General features: G+C 46.8%; 1 protein-coding gene across 5 annotated transcripts in view; it reads left to right on the forward strand.

Annotated features, from left to right (window-relative positions):
* The window catches only part of LOC118364834 (trinucleotide repeat-containing gene 6C protein), a 67,287-nt gene that overhangs the window by 4,769 nt on the left and 41,522 nt on the right, over positions 1-20,996 (forward strand). For 4 of the 5 annotated variants that reach the window (XM_035746578.2, XM_035746579.2, XM_035746580.2 and 1 more), the window contains exons 2-4: positions 6,684-6,773; positions 8,745-8,766; positions 17,521-17,883. In XM_035746578.2, coding sequence (XP_035602471.2) covers positions 6,720-6,773; positions 8,745-8,766; positions 17,521-17,883 — 439 coding nt within the window. In that variant the 5' untranslated portion in view covers positions 6,684-6,719. The remainder of the gene's footprint in view (positions 1-6,683; positions 6,774-8,744; positions 8,767-17,520; positions 17,884-20,996) is intronic. The other variant, XM_035746581.2, reaches the window with a different exon arrangement.

Here is a 20,996-nt window from a genome sequence, read left to right on the forward strand (position 1 = left end):
TCTCTGCTGTGGTTGGCAGCAATGAAAGGCAGACAGTCAATGTCAGAGCAACCTTGAGGGAATGTAGTCAACTGGCTCCATTCAGGAGACCAACTGTTTGCCTTTTTCTTCTGTCGGTTTCATTTCGTTGAGTCCTCGACGCTTTGACAGTTTTATTAGACTATAGTAGTACTGGAACAAGGCAGTCCAATGCCTAAATAGTAGATACTAGTCTTTCGCTTTGCAGCTTTAGTTTACATTCGTCTTGCTCCTGATAAACATCTTGATCTGTATAGTTTTCTTGATGAAGTAATAAAAACAGCATATCATTAACAAAAGCTGAAGTTGTTGAGGTTAAGGTTGCTCCAGCACTGTTGTCAACCAGCCAATGTTCCACTCTATCTTGAGTTGCAGTAGAATGACCGTCTCCCAAATAGACCCACTTTTCTCTCACCTCTCCAGTGGCCTATGTGGCTTGTCAACCCAGCTGAAGTACAGGTTATCAGAGTACAGTGCTCTACTAAGAGCTTTTCTCAATTACCGTTATGGTCATGTATCTCTTCTCAGCCTAAGAAAAAATGACTAGGTTACTTTTCCTTATTGTCGGCGTCACGGTCCACAATCCACATTTCTCTTGCTGCTTTTTGACAGGCAGCCCAATTCTGATATTTTTTCTCTCCTTCTGACCAATCGGATCAGCTTCGAAAAAGATCTGATGTGAAAAGACCAATTAGTGGGGAAAAATATTAGAATTGGCCTGCCTGTCTTAACACAGCCATTGACAGCCTTGTCCTTTAGGCTCCCGAGTGGCGCAGGCGTCACCGCAGATCCTGGTTCGATCCCAGGCTGTATCACAACCGGCCGTGATCCAGAGAGTCCCCATAGGGTGGCACATAATTGGCCCAGCGTCGTGCGGGTTAGGGGAGGGCCTGGCCCGAGTAGGCCGTCATCGTAAATAATAATTTATTCTTAAGACTTGTCTAGTTAAATAAATAAAATAATAAAATTCTAGAAACTGACGGACTCCCCATGCCTTCTCTATACACTGCAGTATCCCCGATAGTCTAGTCTATATGCCTTCGGCACAACAGAAGCTTTTTTATCAACTTAAAGTTGGAGTTCTTTACCTAATGAACTGCCAGAACACAAGTTCCCTGTTGACTTGGCGAGGATGCATCTAGCGAAGACATTGACGTCTAATAATTTCTAAAAGAAAACTTCAAAGGAATTTTATTCTTAGCTTTCCGTTGGGCTCTCGCCGGCAGCCAGCAACCAAGAGTATGAAAACCACCCCCCTCTTTTCCATTCATTGAGTCAGCCCAGCAGCATAGTTGAGATAGCTGTTTGTTCCCACTCATAAGGGCAGGCGGCATATTTCCATATGCTGATCTCCACCTGGCTTTAAAGCAGCAGGCCACTGGTGCCTGGAATGAGCGGAATGCTCCAAAACTGAGATTGACACACTGTTTTTATTACTTCAGTTGGAATTTACAGGCGTGTTTTCCCGTCCATCAGCATTAACGCCGCAATGAGCCCGGTGAAACAATAACAAATTCAACTCCCCACCCTGGTTTCTGTAAAAATCTGAGGGATGGGGCTGGAGAAATGTAACCACCTTCAAATTCATAGACAGAGCTATGGATGCAAGGACTGACCACCCATGACATTTACTTGTTTACAAACATTGAATTAAAACAAGCTTATTTTTGGTTCTGATGTGGTACGACAGTTAAACTACGGGCATGAGGCATTTATAAGTATATTTCTCAAGAATCAATGGGTACATATCATTCATTTAGAAGTGTAAGCCGGACTAAACGAAGGCTCGTGCCAGAGCTGGTCAAAAGCTGTGCACTTCATAGGGAGTAGGGGCTCTTGCCAAAAGCAGTGCACTATATAGGGAATGGGGTGCCAATTTGGACACAGCCTAAGACCATGTTAGTCTCCTCATTCTTTAATAGTGGCTGTTTATTTATTACTCTCCACCCAGGTTGTGGGTAGCCGCCCTGGATAATGGCCATGTGAAAGGGCTCAGGAGAGCTGTGGCTTTCCTAATGCCTGGCTGCAGGAAAGCAAAAGGAAGGGGGATGGAGACTTTGGTGGCTTCACCCCCCTGTCTTCCCTTCCTCATCCTCCATGGCTTTGCTCCGTTGTTCGTGCAGTGGCAGTGTTAGCCGGAAGGGCTCCGGAGCACGCCGCAGCACTGTTTGCCTTGCGGCCATCGTGGCAACCTTGTCTCTGTGTCAGGGACGTCTAGTTCTGCTCTGCACACTGCCCTACAGCCTGAGCCGGGCACTCTCTCGCACGCTCTCTCTCGCACGCACTCTCTCGCCCCCTCTTCTCCTCAGGCTCTCCTCCTTGCTTGCTCACCCAAGGTGCGTGGATATAATTAAGCTTCTCTTTTCTCCATATCTCTCTTTCTCGCCTTCCTCTATCTTGCTGTGTTTTTCCTCTGCTCCACAGTGAGCTTTCGCTCTCCCTTCAGACGCTCTCCTCTCCCTCTGCTCTCTTCTCCTTTCGCCCTCTCCCTCTGCTCTCTTCTCCTTTCGCCCTCTCCCTCTGCTCTCTTCTCCTTTCGCCCTCTCCCTCTGCTCTCTTCTCCTATCGCCCTCTCCCTCTGCTCTCTTCTCCTATCGCCCTCTCCCTCTGCTCTCTTCTCCTATCGCCCTCTCCCTCTGCTCTCTTCTCCTATCGCCCTCTCCCTCTGCTCTCTTCTCCTATCGACCCTCTCCCTCTGCTCTCTTCTCCTATCGACCCTCTCCCTCTGCTCTCTTTCTTAATTGGTGTTGCTCTGCCTGTCTTTTCATCCTCCGGTTTTCCCCTCTTCCTCCCCGGTGTGAGCAGCAGCTCCCGCATCTCTCTGTGAACATGTCTCAGACTCCCTGTGCCGCTGTGCGTCTCTCTCTCTCTCTCTCTCTCACACACACACACACACACACACACACACACACACACGCGCACACCAGTTAATCCCTCTTAACAAGCGCTGCTATTTTTGTGTAGCAGGATCCTCACAGACCATATAAGTCTTTCCTCCCTGTTATGCTTTCTGTCTGCTTTGATTCTGGTCATGCAGAGTTTATATGCGGCACACAGATGGAAGGAGACCTTTGCAATGCGACGCCCTTGAATGCTCAACTCGGCTACTATTTTTATCCATACACAATTGTTAGACGTGTGCTATAAAGCGGCACAACAAATCCATCTGTATATGTGAAGAGTGTGATCCAAAAACATGGGGAAGGGCGATATACATGTATCTAGGCTATAGGTCTTCCACAGTATCCAACACAGGCATATGACACTATAGACTTACTAGACTGGAGTGCCAGGCAGGTTCAGAGAGCGCTGCTTCACCAGAGTATGTCAGCTTGTCGCTCGCTGTGTGAGGTGCCTCTGCCAGGCAGGTGTTGGGATGGCTGGGGATCAAGTTACGTGTCAGCCTGACTCTGGGGGTGACAGTGTCAGCAGCTCAGTGGGGACACAAGGGCTCAGTCACACTGCCCTTGTCATTTCCCCTGAACTGGTGCCCCCTCTGTCTGCATTGCTATCTCTCTATCTTGTTCTGTCATTGGACAACAATGCTATTTCATCATCTATACTGTACATTTCTCTTTCTCGCTTTTCATTCTCTCATCCCCTTTTGCTATTCTCGTTTTCTTCCTCTCACCTGGCTCCCTTGTGGGTAATTAGAAGTGAGAAGCAGGGCACCATGCTCACCACCACCCCTTGTGACTCTGTCCTGTCTCTGGAGGGAACTCCTGTGAGGAGGAACTCCTGGGGCAGCCAGAGCAGTTGCTTCAGCGTCGTAGCTGAAGACAGTGCTGTCTCTGTCTTAGTCGGCACAATTATGCTGCTTTTTTGGCTCTTTTCGGATTAGGCCCAGCTGCTAGTTAAGTCTTCAAATTGTACTGTGCTTTCTAGGATTTAGATTGAATGGCAACTACTTTGGGTTTAGTGTGAGACAGTTACAACACTAAGACTCTGTTAGGGACAGTGCACTGGCACTGTGCTGTCATGTTAAATCTCTGGCTCAGACCAGACGAGTAGAACATTGACTTGAATGGGGATGCCTGTTCTATTGAATCTATTTCTATGACGGACATTAGTGGACATTCGGCACAATAACAATAAATGATTTTCATTTGGTCTGTGCTGCGGTGCAGAAGGTGATATCTGTGGCATGATATTTGGGAATAGCCGACATAAGCTAAATGTTTTATTTCACCTATTAGTTTGACCGGAAGTCATGCTGAGACCACGGTCTCTTTTACAGACGAGTCCTGTAATTACCCAAAATATAGGCTGCATATCAATAAATTAGGTTTCGATTTCCAATGATGCTCCTATGGATGAGTGGGGCACAGCAGTGAACAATAGCTTGTTATGATCTTGGATACAGGACCAGCCAGGTGGTTGTACTGTACCGCGTGGTGTGTTAGGTCAACCTCTACTAGCCTGCTACCAAAATACACCGACCATCATCCTTTATCAGTTTCCTTAACCGTGTATTATCTAGGATTATGAGGTCAATAAATAAATAAATACGAGCGGTGTACTATTATTGTCATAACCCTTCCCCCGCTTCCGTCTCCTCCGTCATGAGCTGGTCCACCAGATGGAGCTGTATGGGAGATCCCATGTTAACAACAGCCAGGACGGCGGTAGGCTAGTAGTCACGAAGCAGTAGATGGACTGAGTCGGAGGCTCTCTTTCTGAAAATTCCAGCACACAAAGGGTTCCGCCGGATATTTTTATGTCCCGATCCAATGTCCCCTTCCCCCTCCTTCCACCCCTTTCTATTCCGAGGGTGATTTCAACATTCAGAACAGTGCCAGCTAGCCTGCCCCCCTCCCTTCCTACTTGTTGGACCGGTGCCAAGGAATATCAGAGCAGGGGGGATGGTGGGGTGAGATGCCAGTTAGACTGACGGGGCATTGTGATTGGTTGAGGGGGTAGTAGGGGACGGGTGAAGGGGGAGTGGTAGCCTATGGTGTTGTTGGATTGTTAGCGCCCTGCAGGAGCGCTGGTCTGGTTAATAGGCAGATCTGAGAGAGGAGACACTATTGAGCTTCTACTTATTACCAGGCAGAGAACCAACCTGCCTTTCTGCCTGATTAGATACTAGTGCACCACATACACAGTTCCCCCTAAAAATGAATGTGTTTGATAGTGAGTTGTACTGTCCTCCCTCAGTCATTACAGCTGTATTCGTCCTCTTTCAGTATTCCCTACTGTTAAGCAGTACACTAGCTGTACTGTAGATTGACAGTTGTTAATGGCCATGCCTGCCAATTTCTTTCTCTCACAATCTCTTGTCTGTCTCCCTCTCTTGCACTCTCTCCATTTCATTTAAGGGGCTTTATTGGCATGGGGAAACATGTGTACGTTGCCAAAGCAAGTGAAATAGATAATAAACAAAAGTGAAATAAACAATAACATATTTACAGTAAACATTACTGTAAACATTACACATTACAGTTCCAAAAGAATAGACATTTCAGATGTCTATATACAGCGTTGTAATGATGTACAAAAGGGAAAATAAATAAACAAGTTGTATTTACAATGGTGTTTGTTCACTGGTTGTCCTTAACTTGAGGCAACAGGCCCCTCACTCTCTCTGTCAGAACATGGCTGTCCCTGTGGACATTCCTCCCCACCATCACTCACTCTTAGCCTGCCTCTGCCTGTCACTTTGATTGACAGTTCCTTTCCCCTACCAACAGGCAACACACCGGGAGACGGGCCTGTCATTACTCTCCGTTCATTATTATGATAATTCATCAACGTATTCATATGCAGGCCCCTATGGACACTGTCTGCAGACACTTTGACTGAGGCTGGAGGAACTCCGGTCAGCTCCTGTGTGTGTCAGTCACTCAGGCACTGATAAAAAATGTTTGTTTATGCTCTTCGTATTCCTGAGGACAGAGCACAATGGCCGATTTTGTGTGTGTGTGTGTGGAGGGAGTTGAAGAGTACAGTGAGATCCCAGAGTCCCACGATAGTATGCTGGATTTGCAGTGAGAGGAACAACCAGGCAGTTGGAAGCTGTCTAGTATTGCCCACACTTGAGTTTCCCCATTGACCAGATAATAACCATGTTATTATGTCTACAGTGAGTGGCACTTACTTAGCTGGCAACACTGACCAGATTGGAATAGCTAACCTGCATTAGCAGGCTTTAGACACACACACACACAGGCTCCCCCCAGTCCTCTCTTCATACCTTTAATAGTTTCCAGGAACCGTCACCAAACTTCAGCCAAAACAAATTAAGGCTTAAATAAACCACTTTCTCTCGCTGTCTCTCCAGCTATCTGGTCTCTCCTTTGGCTGCCTGGCAGACCACTGGAGACAGACTTCGGGAAAGGCTTTGAGTTTGTTCTTCTCTCATTCTTTCCTATTTTTTCTATCCCCCCCATTTCTCCCTCTGTCAGTTTCCGGGTGTCTCTCGATCTCCCCCCACCCCCAATCTCTCTCTAGCCATGAAGGAAATTGCATTTAAGAAGCAAATCAATGTGTTACTTCTGCAATGCTGAATGTGCTTGGCGTCTGAAGGTCTTCTCTGGAAAATGTTTGCTAGCTCTGACATTGACCTCTAAGCAGATGAAAGGGAAATTGTAGCGCTAGGTTTCTGAACGTAAAGCCTGCTGCTCCTCTCTGCCCTGTTCTGAAAACCTCTCCCTTTCTGTTTGCAGCTGAGAGACGTTAACAACACGAGAGAGAACCATTTGATGGAAGAAAATAAAAAGCAAGAAAAGACCAAGAAGGAAGCTGCTCAGAAACAGGTGAGTTGTGTGTGTTAAGTCTGTCTCTCTGTCTCGTGCTCTCCTCAAACCGAGTACCTCCTTCTGAAAAATGTCTCCATCAGTCTACACCTTCTCCCTCCCCCTCTCCTTCATTCACCTCTATTCCCCAGGTAGGTGTGTTCAGTATAGTCCCTATATGACTGAGTGTGGGAGTACCTCGCTAGTTTATCCTCGTGGATTATCCTAGAGCCCGTAACCCTGTAGGCAGCTCACTGCCAGGTGTATAGACTCTATTTAAAGACCGATTAGAGCTGGCACGGTTGTTACACACACTGCTCTGTTGGAAACACTAGCCTGGCTCTGGTAACCAAGGAGATGTTGCTGTCGCACATAGACACACGCCATTCACGCACATTCATACAATTGTACACACAGGCATATAAAAACACAATGATATGCACAAACATACACTAGAGCCCGACAGATAAATCGGTTGACCGATTATTATCGGACAAATGCGCTGATATTATATACGTAGAAGGAACGTTTTCAATGTTTGCCCGAAGAGGGCGCTCTAAGAGCTGCTCCTTGAACATCCTTCAGCCCGCCAGGACGCGAGAGAGTGGGCATGATGGCTTTCCACAGCCAGCGACGGTGTATTTAAATGAGTAAATAATCAAAGTACCCTTTACCAAGCAAGGAGCCCTGTCCTCATCGTATGCTCACTTAGCTAGCTTGCCAGCACGGTAGTTAGCCTAGCTAGCTAGCAGTCTGCGCTACTTATGTAGTTCTTCTAGCTAGCAATCTGTGCTACATATGCGCAAAACACTGGACTGACGCCGGAGTGAACACTGACTAATGCGTGAGATATCTGTGAACATGTGACTAAAACCAGTGCGGCAAGCATTTTCCTGCATGAGTGTTTTCAGTCATCAGCGCATGCCATTTGCTGTTGAAATATATAGCCAAATACATACATTATTGTATTGAATAACAGTATAATTCACATTATGGTTTCAGTAAGAAAACATTTTTATAATGTACAGCTAGCGTGTGCTTTGCGAGGTTGCCATAGTGTTTCTTTACTTACCTGTTGTAAAAGCACTGTAGGGAATCAACTCAATTCTAATGCTGACATCTAGTGGCGACATTAGGAACTTTCAGCCTTTTTTATTAATGTGCTTATGGTGCTTAAGTTGTACCTACGGTCAACTGAACAAGTGTTTTTGTATTTACTTTTGTATTCATAGAGGATATAGTGGCTTTTTGGTGGTTATATAAACCACAAATAAAATGTTATTTTAATAATGTTAATTTTAATATTTAGTTAATAAATAATAATTTAGAGTATCTGTAAAAAAAGTTTTTCATTCCACCTCCTGAAAAAACACAAAAAAACATTGAAACGTATATCGGTAATCGGTGACCTTTGCCTCCCTAGAATCGGACCCAAAAATCCCATATTGATCGAGTTGCTAACATACACATTTGCACTCAAGACAGATTAGACAGTCTGTAGTTATCACTTCCACTAGCCAGCAGCCATGCCAAGGCACTTTCTAGCAGTCTTCCCAGGTGGGGTTGTTTTGCTCTTGAAGACGGAGGTGTTTTACCTTGCATGTCTCGTCAGGCCCACACAGCCTACTGCCAGTTGTATGTCTCAATGTCTCAGATCCCTACATTTTCAACTCATTTCAATCGGATTTTCATTTGAGATGTTTAGCCATTCGTTGTATGACTATGTGATTTGTGGGCTGCATCCAATTTGTCAGCCTGCAATTGTAATGATCTACTGGGAACATAATTTCTCATGTTTACTTTGATTATGAGTTTAACAGTTTCTTTTCCTGTTGTGTAAAAGTACACACGTCGCTTCCTGTAATGCGCTAATGTTTTAGTTAATGACAAACTTTTATGACGTGCCTTTTTGCTAGCTCCACATTAATCATTGAACAAAAGCAACACGTTTACAGCTGTTGACTTCTCTCTCTCTCCCTGTGTGTCTTCTAGGCTGCTGACCTGAAAACCAAAGGTGAGTGGAATGACTAACTGCCACTCATAGCCGCACAGCTTTTCTTCTTTTTTTGGGGGGTGGAAATACTTAAATTATTGACCCACACGGCCCTAATCAGCTCTGATTAACTTCTTGCGTGGAGCCATGCTGGATCCGGTAGCGTAATCATAGCCTCAAGCTCAATACCATAACGCAACGTTAACTATTCATGAAAATCGCAAATGAAATGAAATGAATATGCTAACTCTCAAGCTTAGCCTTTTGTTAACAACACTGTCATCTCAGTTTTTCAAAAATATGCTTCTCAAGCATAGCAAACTAGAATTTGTAACAGTACTGATAACTAGCGTAGCATTTAGTATTAGCATCAGCAGGAAACATTTTCGCAAAAACATTCAAATCTTTTACCTTTGAAGAACTTCGGATGTTTTCAATGAGGAGACTCTCAGTTAGATAGCAATGTTCAGTTTTTCCTGAAAGATTTTTTGTGCAGGAGAAATCGGTCCGTTTGGTGCGTCACGTTTGGCTACCAAAAAAAAAAACGAAAATTCAGTTATCCAAACGCCAATTTTTTTCCCAAATTAACTCCATAATATCGACTGAAACATGGCAATCCTCAAGGTGTTTTTCACATATCTCTTCAATGATACACACTTCCAGGAACGATACTTCGCTGTCTGTATCGCATGGTAAAATTTTTGCCACTGAGAGTTACGCACCAACGTAGACAAAGGACACTGGACGGGCCCCTGGCAAATGTAGTCTCTTATGGCCAATCTTCCAATGATATGCCTACAAATACGTCACAATGCTGCAGACATCTTGGTGGAACGGCAGAGCGCATAAGCTCGTTCACAGCATATTCACAGCCATATAAGGAGACAATGGAAAACAGAGCATCAAAAATCCTGCTCATTTCCTGGTTGAAGTTGCATCTTGGTTTCGCCTGTAAGATCAGTTCTGGGGCACTCAAAGATAATATCTTTGCAGCTTTGAAAACGTCAGTGTTTTCTTTCTAAAGCTGGCCATTATATGCATAGTCAAGCATCTTTTTGTGACAAAATATTGCGCTTAAAACGGACACATTTTTTTATCCAATGAAATAGCGCCCCCCCAGCCATAAAGGTGTGTGTATATATACAGACAAGGGCTGTGTAGTAGCAGGGCCCCTGTAACCTACAGCTATCGAGTCAGTCCAGCGTCCTCGAACACACACTGCACAGTGACTACTCCTCTGAGATCAGCAGTGCTGGCCAATGATTTGTGAGGCGGCACCCAGGTGAGAGCTCCTAACAGTGGGGAGAAGGTGGTTTGGGGATGAATGGGGGGTAAGGAGTTCAGTCAGTTCCAGGAGCAACAGTCTTTAAGGGGCATCTTGCCTCACGGTACCTTGTTCCACGCTGTCCCAGCAGCATGTGTGCTCACATCGGTAGTATGTGAAGTATGTTTGCTATTTCTGCGTCCGTTTCCATTTGGCGTGTTTTTTAACTTTATTTAATTTAACCATTTAACTAAGCAAGTCGATTAAGATCAAAATCGTATTTACAATGGCGGCCAAACCCTCCACTAACCCGGACGACGCTGGGCCAATTGTGCGCCGCCCTATTGGACTCCCAATCGCGGCCGGTTGTGATACAGCCCGGGATCGAACCAGGATCTGTGGTGATGCAGTGCCTTAGACTGCTGCTCCACTTGGTCCCCCATGTCAAACGTTTCCTATTGTATTTAGCCAACGAATGAGTCTAGCGTGTGTGAACAATCTGTGTCATTGCGTGTGAAGAAGCCAGGGGGTCGTTGTTAGTGCGTGTAGGTGTTAAACCCCTGCAGGCAGGCATTAGACAGATGGGGGCCAGGGCTTTGGTCCACTCTAAAGCCAATTAGAGCATCTGTTCAGGTTGCATTGGTCAGCACCTCGCCCTCTAAAAGGTGTGTGTTTGTGTTACCAGGGATTGGCCCCAACACACACCAGGCGGTCTAACCGCTAACTAACAGCCCTCGCCAATAGCCATTGGGGATTGGTCCGTTGGCGTTGTGTAGAGGTCAATGGCCCTTTCTTGACCTCTGACCTCATTTAGGTCTGTCTCATTATCTCTGTGGGGGGAGGGTAGACTGCTCTGTCTGGTGTTGGTGAGTCACCCAGTGTGAAGGGACCATTTTAAGCCGAGGGGTGACGGAGGGTGTCTTTCAACAGACTGAGAAGGTTAGTTTGAAGTCAAATGACAGAGGTGTAAAATCTGAGAGGGAGAAAGGGAGGAAGGGGAGTTAGTGAGTGAGCAAGGAAGGAAGGAAGTGGGGTGAGTGAGAAAGGAAGTGGGGTGAGTGTGTTCAAGCGTCAGCCTACAGAGAATATGATCAAAAAGGAACTTGTAGAGCTGAAACGAATAAATGGACACCGTACAGCCTACTTTCAAAGTAAGCAAGAGAGAAAATGTTCTCCGCTCAATCTGCTGCAGGGCCCACTAAGTAGCATATGACTGTTTTACTTCAGTTAGCATCCATGTCACTAAGTGTGTGAGGGCAAATCAGTATGCAGCTGTGATGTCTCTTCATCCATATTAATGATCACTCAAACATAACGTGGAACAAAAAGTTTGTACACCCCCCAGCCTCATCACCTCTCCCTCCTCCCTTCCTCTCACATTTCAATTTGTTTGTGGTAATCGATCTTGCCTGGCGTGTCCATATGTATGAAAATTAGATAAGGCGCTGCGGAATTAACTCCTGTGCCCCCCCATTAGCCATGGAGCTGACCAGACTTCCCCCATCCAGGCAGTCCCTGTTGGGGTAGAATGAGAGCGCCTCAGCCCTCTATTAGTATGGAGGGCAGGTGAACGCTGATTATTCCCCACAATCAAACCCCATCGTGCTGCGCACACACACAATAATGCACAAGCCCCCCCCACACACACCTAGCTCCCCCATCCCTACAGGGACCGGGAGACTCTCAATCCAGTTCTCCCTGTAATTGGAGAAAATGCTTCGTGGGGAACTTCCCAGGCAAGGATATGCTTTTAAAGCCATTGCCACACGTAACTTTCTGTATGCACACGTAAACACACTCATTCAAAAAGTTATGAGAATACACGGAACTGGCCCAGAGTGATGCAAATGCAATTCATGAAAACAGGTGGCGGCTTCCGAGTTTGTGAGCGAAAGCCATCAGTAATACCCGGGTACACGTGACGCATTCTCTACCCAGCCCTGGTGTGATCAGAACAACAGCGCCTGCCTTTGTAAAGTGTTGAGGAACTAAATGTAATGCGTGTCAAATTCCCATCTACATTTCCCATTAAGGCGTCGGCATGCTTCAGTTCGGCTGGCTGCTAGCCGAAGTCGGCTAGGCGACCCGAGCAAATGTGCTTGCATACTCCCTTAAGACATTCGCTTGAAAAAGAGAAAAAAGCGGCAATAGTAGTACGCATTGTCCATTTTGAGACGCTGTCGCCAGTATACACTTCCTTAAAATAGCCACAATTAATCTGAGAGCTCTTAGTTGTGCAATTTTTACATCTAAGCATGATGTTTGGTGCAGTATTTCTCAATGAGGAAATGTGCAGGAAAAAGAGTTGTCTCTCGTTGAATCCCTACTGTTGACCAATCACCGACGAAGGGGCGTGGACATCGGCTACTGACTTTGGCTTGCCTCTAGAAGAAAAAAAAAATTCTGTGCATCGAACTGCCCCAAAATAACCAAATACCAAATAAAAACAATGAACAAAAACATCAATGTCGTATTATTTATTATATGCACGTACTCTTCCGAACTGTTTTCGGGTGGGAAGCATGAGGACACCTTTACCCATGCTGTTTTCTCCCCTTCCCGGGAGACCCCCTGCCCTGCTACCATGGCGACCCACCAATTTCCACGGCGACTGACATATTTACACGCCGTCACCGCGGCCACAGGAGAACTGCATTATCTCCACACGGGAAACCGGACGACATCGCATCGTCATATGCATATTGGATTCATTTGCAATTTCACATTCAATTAATTGTGTCAACACTTTTTTTTAGTCGTATTTCTTGAATCGCAATCTAATTGGGGGGTAATTGACTTTCCCGCGGGAGGGAGGGGCGCCGTCGCCTTCCTGTGTCGAACTGCAACATTTAATAAATACTCTGTAAATTAATAGTGAGTGACTGGGTCCTGGTTTACGTCCCGTGGATTTATGGATGCGAAGGATAATTGTTTTCTCTTGGCTTGCATGTCAAGTCGAGGGGGTTGATTAGGGTTGGAGAGGGGGGGGGGTGAAGGGAGGGGACAAAGAGATGGGAGGGGGGATTTTCTGCATGTATTCATGTTGGATTATCACTCACACGCTGCAGACAGAAGAGGCAATTCAATACCCCCCCCAGTTATACCACAGCTGAGAGGGCTCATGTCACATTTAAAGGCAGATTAATAGTGAAGTGTATTTGCTGATGTTAATGGTGTTTAACGAAGAGGCTTCTTTGTATGGTGGAGAGGGTGTGTGTTGCTGTGCAGGGACTTCCTGGTGTGTCTGGAAGAGGCAGTCTTTTGCTTCAGGTTCTGCCTCTTCATGTCCAAACCACCATTCAGCCATTTTTTTTTTTTGTGTGTTGACGAGGATTTACTGACTCATCATATCTACGTGGGAAGCATTGGCTTGGTGGTATACACCCGACTCCTAAGGCACGTGGATAGAAGCTGTCCTTGTGTGCATATCTAGGATCAGCTTACCTTCTCCTCACCATAAGGTGTAGAAAATACACATCTGACCTTAGATCAGTCTTTGGGCAACCTTCTACTTTGGATAAACTGTATGGATAAGGGAAGACTGACTGAATCGTATCTAAGTGTGGGACTTAGTGTTATCTACCCATAGTGAATTCTAACAAGCCATCTCTATGAATAGTCTCTATGGATCAACCAGACTCCAAAAACACGTAGAAAGTGTGGAGAGGATGGGTCGACACTGCCGAGATGAGCCCTCTGCTCATTAGCGTGTGGGGGGGGGGGGGTGGTCACAGGAGGCCCACAGAGCAGAGGTGCATTAGGCATGGGAACAGTGCTTATCTCCATGGTGATGGCCTAGTACCCAGAGAAGGGTGAGGGGTGGAAAGCTGTGCCTTTTTAGTCTGTGTGGGGGGGGTCTCTGACCCGCTACAGGGTTTACTACTGACAGATGGAACCTCAGACACCCCCCCAATGGTACGCACTCTCACAAGACACTGTCTGGGTGTATCTTAACAAGCAACCATCCCAACTCAAAGCTACTGCTCCTTCAGTACCATTAAAATCTATAGCCCCTCTTAACCTTTAGTACGGTCAGTTCTCTCAACTATATGCACATTAGACAAGGACACTAAACACACACACCTCAACAGTCAAATGGTTTAGTTAAATCTCCGCCACATCACGTCTTTCCAACGTGTTTCTTGGATGTGTCTTTTTCATGAAGTCTCATAATGTTTGATTTTCAATGAGAGTCGTGTAAACTCAATTACAGGAGGTTGAAAAACCTCTTCTGTAGTCCACTTGTGTGTTCCACACACAGCCCTCCCCCGCTGTAAACACGGTCGCGTATTAAAATGTGTCCTCACACAGTGGCAGCACGTAGCTAACCTCTGACCTGGGCGATTCCCAGAACCCTTCAAAGCCAGGCGCGCTCACTCCATAACCGAGCCAATCACAATGGCTCCTTATGCAACAGGGCCTGCCCTCTTGACCATCATCCTTTTCGTTCAGGCTTTTTCTTCTCTTTCGGTGTAATTAACCATTGAGAGTGGGGGACAGGAGGCCATAATTACACCTTTGGCTAGGAGTGATTCTCCATTGAGGGTTTAATGGAATTTACAGTGCGTCTCATTATAATGGTTTATTTAATTGACTCTCCTTTGAACATCAAATAGTGTTTTTAAGGCTTTAGCGACCCCAAAGGGTCTAGTATTGCAGTTTGTTTGCTCCCCATCTCCCTCACACTCATTTGCGCTCTCTAATTCTGTGTACCATTCTCTGACTCGCTCATTCTTTCATTCTCTACCTTTTACTGTGCCTCTCGCTTTCTGTGTGTTCCTACTATCTCTCAATCTCCCCTCCAAGTCTTTGGTGTATGACAGTGTCACACGTATCACCTGCTATCTCTCCCATCAGATATGCAGGTGAATCTCCCATATATTAAAAAAAAAAAAAAAAAAAAAAGAATTATCTCACAAATTATGGTGCTAGGGTACTTGACTAGATGGCATTTTAATATGGCTTTCTCTCATCCTGGTGAAGGGATTTGGTTTCCCCTCGCCTCGGAAATCTCCCACAAAGCACTTTAGCGTCCGTTATGGATTAAAAAGGAACTCTTCCCCGAAAAGACTAATGTTTTGCTCAATCTCTTTGTTTTGAGCTGAGACGTCCTATCGCATCGTAACCGCCACTCATGCTCACACACACTCTCTCGTGCACACACACACACACACACACACACACACACACACACACACACACACACACACACACACACACACACACACACACACACACACCTACTCTCTCCCGAGATTATTCCAAAAATGGCTACACATTACCCAGTTGGCTGGAATAACAGCAATTTCACATAGACTAGATGAACTGTGATCATTTACACACACCACATAGTGCTTTAATAGCTATTTCATTGTGTTGTAAAAGCACCCGTGTTGTCATAAACAGAGGCTACTGGAGAAGAGAATGGAACACACACCGAACCCCCGACACACTCTCATAATGTGGGATATCCACACTCACAACGTACACCCACACACCCCCTACGTCATAGAAGCTGTGATTCATAGTGTGAGAGCGAGGCTGCTGGCCTCTGTGTGAGCAGTAACAGCCCAGCAGTCCATCTGCTTCCTCTAATGGATTCAGAGCAGCAGTGAACAATGAGAGAGGCTGAATTGTATGAACGGGGGGAGCACCAGCGAAAGGGAGGGAGGGCGAGGGACAGGTTGAAGGGAGAGAATGCAATGGCTGAGCGGAGGTAGAAGCGGAACAGGAGAGGGTGGGCAATGTGAAAGGCAAGAGAGAGTAGGATGAAGGAGAGGGAGAGAGCCGAGGGATGGGGTGGGTTGTGAGGACGCAGCACCCTGCCTGCTGATTGGCTGTGACTGCGTCAGGCGGGCGGGAGCTGAATTGAATCAGTTGTGTGCGTCACCCACTGCCTGCCTCAGCTCCCAGCTAGCTAGCTCCTGCTGCTGGAGGGTCCAGCTCTGACCAGAGAGGGAGGTTGATCAGTATGCAGTTTGTGTGAGCGCGAGAACCTGGTTGTGTCTGCGCGTATTTGAAGAATATTGAGTGTGTGTGTGTGTCAGAGGCACAGGGTTGCACAGCTCATGTGCAGAGGGTGCTCTGTTTATAGAAACGGTGTTGGCAGTGGGACAGGCCCTTGGCAGGCAGAGGGAATACGTGGGCCTGCCTGCAGTGTTTGCTTTAACCCAACGCTGCTGTAGCGCAGGACAGCTAGTCAGCCACATCAGTCCTCTACTGTTCTTTTGTGTGGGATTCTACACAGTCCCACCCTGTTAGATATCTCTGGAGCCACAACTTGGTCAACATGAACCAATGACAGAAAAGCTGCAGTTGTCCTAATTGGTCAGACTGATATGACCTCGAATGTCATTGTGTGCATTTGTATGCGTGTCTTGGCACGAGTCCTGACAGTGGCTCCCGTGTTCCCAGGAGAGTGACATCTGTTCCCTGCTAATCTGTTGCCTGCTAATCTGCATCTCTCCTGTGCCAATCCCTTCGCTTTCTCTCTCGCGCTCCCACTCTTCTCTTGGCTGTCTGTGATTGTCTGCTCTCTTTTCTTTCTCCTCCCCTGAGGCATAGCTGCCAGCCAGTTGTTTTTAAAACCGGCCTATGAATTGTCCTCTGCAGCCGCCTAGGGAGTATAGAACCACAACAAACAGTATTCACAGTCACCAAACTGATGTAGCAGCTCAGCGCAACACTGAGGTCAGGAAGTGTTGAGAGACAATATGGCTGCCGTGACCTTCTGCTCAGCATGGACAGGGAGCATACCATATCAGATATGTAGGGTGTTAACCTCTTTCCAATGCAGTTGCTTAATGCTCACACACGCTTGTGCTCCATAAGCCCTGGTGCGGACACACACACACACACCTGTGCTTCCGTAAGCCTCTGTGCCTTTTCCACTCCAGCCCTCGCGGTTAGCTCTTAGCCTGTCCACCCAGAGGGCTCGGCTAAGCTCCTTTTAGCTACAGTAGGCTGACCCAGTAGGTCCTGCTAGTACCGACTGCTAATGCCGCTCAGTCTGGGCAAGGCTTGATTAGAGGGCTGTTCTCTCTGGGGAACTAATAGACCAAAGAATGCACAGGGCCAGGCAGAGGTGAGTGTGTGTGTGTGAGAGAGAGAGAACTTGCCCTTTCATGTTGTCTGGGCTGTCTGTCGGTGGTGTTCAAGCACAGGCCGGCTCATTGGGAAGGTTATTACTAACCACGTTTCGCTTTGATTTCTCCTTAGTAAATAAGGGAAATGTTTTCAATCCATGTTATACGGGTGTCAGATATTTGGGGTGTAACATTTTTGAGACTAAAACCTTGCCATATGTATTATAAGGTTAGAGGTAATTTAATGTTTAAACCTGTGAACATCGGTTTCAAATGATCAGTGTGTTCATGTCGCACTCAATCAGGGATATACACTAACCTCATTCAACCAACAATGTTGTCTTGTAAAGTACAGTGGATTAGTGATGTGTGCTGTGCAGCATTAGCTAATACCTTGCTTCCTGTGTTGTTTGCGTCCTCCTCCAGAGCCAGCTAAGCCCAGCCCCGGTCCCCTCCACCACCCCACCACCTGTGTGACCCTGCCCCAGGCCTCACACCCCCCCTCCTCGTCCTCTTCAGTCAGAACCAATGGGAAGCGCGCCCATCCTAGCACCCAGCAAACACCACAGCAGCAGACCCCTCCTCCGCCGCAGTCGTCGTCCTCAGGCCCCCGCTACCCGCCCCGTGAGGTGCCCCCACGTTTCCGCCAGCAGGAGCACAAGCAGCTACTGAAGAGGGGCCAGCCACTGCCCGCCGGAGCCCTGAGTAGCCTCACCGTGACCCCTGCCGCCGACCCGCTCACCCCCAGTGTCCCCGCTTCTTCTTCCTCCGCAGGCAAGCGCCACACAGGTCAGTTCCCTGCTTATTGCGTCTTACCCGTGGCTCCTTGGCTAGATCTGGTTCCCCAGTAGGAATGTGTCCTGTTTCTCCGTGTAACTTGATAGAGAAGCTGATGTTACTAAATTGGTCCCATGAAATGAAGTGTCACAGGTCATCGTGGGAGATGGGCGAGGCTGTTCAACACGGGGCTCTACGCTGACCTTTACAAGGCACACGTGTGCGCTTAACTTGAAAGAAATGTAGGCGCACACAAATACATTTAGGAGCGCTACGAATAATATTTGAAATATTAAAACTATAATCCCAAAATGTTCTAGGTGCGCTGAAATTCAAATTCCAGGTCGACAGCAAATATTTATGCCCATATGCGAGAAATGTTTGCGGTGTTGGAGCCCTGCAACAGGTTGGGGAAGAATGGAGCGAATCGCAAATCCGTATGATTGGTCCATCTGTGGGTCAGTCCAAAAAGCCTTTTTGTTACTGCCCCTGTTCTCTCTATACTCGAGCACTGACATTAGGGAATTGATGATGGTGTGTTACTCTGAGAATCTCCTCCACTCTGACCCATTGGTTCTACATGGGCTCTGTGCACTGCAGAGAGGCGTTCGCTTGACCCTATTGAAATATGGCCGTGATGGTGTTGAGCCACTGAGTAGGTGCTGTGGCGATTGGAGAGCGCTCGGGACCTTTACCGCCCGCGGTCACCTTTAATACAAATAATAACTCCCCAGCGACCGGGTCTGTGGACTGCGGAGAAACCTGCCAGTGGGCTTTGATTTAGGGCGAAAGAGAGAGTGGGTGGACAAACAATATGAGCCTTGAGTAGATATGTCTCCAGCATCGTTTCTCCTCCAGTGAGGCAGTGGAGGCGTGCTGTCACTGCAAGCTGTCTGGGGAACCACTGTGTTAGCCTACAGTCTTCCTTTCTGTGCCTTGACCCTGTGTTAAATGCAGAACATGCAGATAACCGCACCGTGAATGGTTGTACGGCACTTAGAGGACGAGGCGGAGGGAGACGAAGAGTTTGCTGCGGGTGTCTGTTCACATACTGTTTTATTTTACTCCTCTCTACCCCTCCCTCCTCTGTGGTGCTGTCTTCCATTACTGACTCCCGTGTTTACTCTGAGGGGGCTGCCTGCAGCATCACTGTAAACACAATTTCTCTGCAGAGCCCTGGGCAGCACAGGGCATTACAAATGTTGCCACACACACACATGCAGTGTGTGTATACGCACTCAAGCGCACACACTGATGGTCTGATAACCTTTTTTTTCTTTTTACTGACTGGCTGGACAGCTCTCCCAGGGGCCCTCTGCGCAACACCACCCCAGGCAGGAGAGGCCCGAGCTGGGGAAGGCTTTAAGTCCCTGGGGGCTTCTGATCAACTGTCCTTCTCTCTGTCTGTCTGCCTTGTCGTAAATAGCTTATTTTTTTCCCTACAGATGTACTCTACTGCCAATTACAGAAAGAGATACAGCATTAGTTTTGGCATTGACAGTCAGGAATACAGATTTGGGATGGATGCAGTTTTGAGAAGCATGCATTTGATTTCGGTATCGAGCATCACTCAAGTTTACGAGGAAACTTTTTTTTCCTGCCAGCACTGTACAGAATTCATGCAAACGTGGGGCCAATCTAATTTGTCCCCAGGCTGAATGTGCGACACTATGTATGTAGATGAGCTCTGCTTTTGTGGTCAGCTTCCCTTTGACCTCCCTGCTAGTGAAGTCATCATGATTCACAGTACAGAGAGGACACAGGCGCTTCCAGCCCCAAGAGGCCTGCTGTGGCTGGACAAGAGTCAGTGAGGAGGTCCACTGTTACTGCCTTGACCCAGTTAAGTCCTCTCACATCTGTCTGCCCACAGGCCCAGCTGGCAACACACTAGGACTGGATGGTCCCAACACAATCAACCAATTCAATAATGAATTAATTTTATCTGACCATTTAAAAAATGCACAAGACTCGAGTGAGAGAACAACAATGCATTAAAAATCATAGTGAACGCAAACACGAGTCATAGGCCTATTTCCATTGTGGTCCTCATTAGACACAACCCCCTCCCCCCTCTCCAATACAACAGCTGATGGCATTACAGCCCAGTGAGTGCTGCAGCCTGTATGGCCTCTCGTAGCATAGCAGGTGCTGTAGTGGGGGGTCTGAGATGCAAGCCATGCTGTGGGAAACGCACTCAGTCCTCTACAACAGCTGGTTCATTCATGGTTCTCTGTCTCCTATAAGACCCTGGGTGACGTAGCATGTGGCCAGAAGGAATACTGTTGGCTAGATGTTAACATGCGTTGGCCCTGGGCCCTTGGCTTTGTCTTCAAACGCCTGGATGAGGTGGCATATTTGTTCTTTTGATTCCAGTTGCAGACGCTATTGTTTTGTCTGCGGATAAAGACCAGTATTTAACACGTCCCATTGACAACTGTTCAGCCAGGTATTCCCATCAGTGATCACTGCCTGATGTGCTTTAGCCGTAAGGCTATTCCTTTGACCATCGTTGTCAGGGCCACGTAAGTGAAGAATGTTGAGGTGCAGTGCTGTGAAAGTATTTGCCCCCTTCCTGATTTCTTTGTTTTCTTCCATTTGTCACACTTCAATGTTTCAGTTCATCAAACCAATTTTAATATTACACAAAGATGACACAATGCAGATTTTAAGCAATACATTTATTTAAGGGAAAAAAGCTATCTGAACCTTCGTGGTCCTATGTGACAAAGAAATCCCCCCTTGTTAAAATCATGAATTTACTGTGGTTAATCACATTTTCTGGAAAGCTGAGTTTTCAATTTCACAATCCACACCCAGGCCTGATTACTGCCAGACCTGTTGAATCAAGAAATCACTTAAATAGAACCTGTCTGACAAAGTGAAGTAGGCCAAAAGATCTCAAAAAGCAAGACATCATGCCGCAGGCCTCGCTTGCCTCAGTTGAGGTCAGTGTTCATGACCCAACCATAAGAAAGAGACCGGGCAAAAATGGCATCCATGGCAGAGTTCCAAGGTGAAAACCACTGCTGACCAGAAACAACAATCGCTTCTCACTTTTGGCAACAAAAAAAAATCTTGATGATCCCCAAGGCTTTTGGGAAAATATTCTGTGGATTGGCAAGACA

The sequence above is a fragment of the Oncorhynchus keta genome, chromosome 32 (assembly GCF_023373465.1).
Source record: "Oncorhynchus keta strain PuntledgeMale-10-30-2019 chromosome 32, Oket_V2, whole genome shotgun sequence".
Classification (NCBI taxonomy): Eukaryota; Metazoa; Chordata; class Actinopteri; order Salmoniformes; family Salmonidae; genus Oncorhynchus; species Oncorhynchus keta.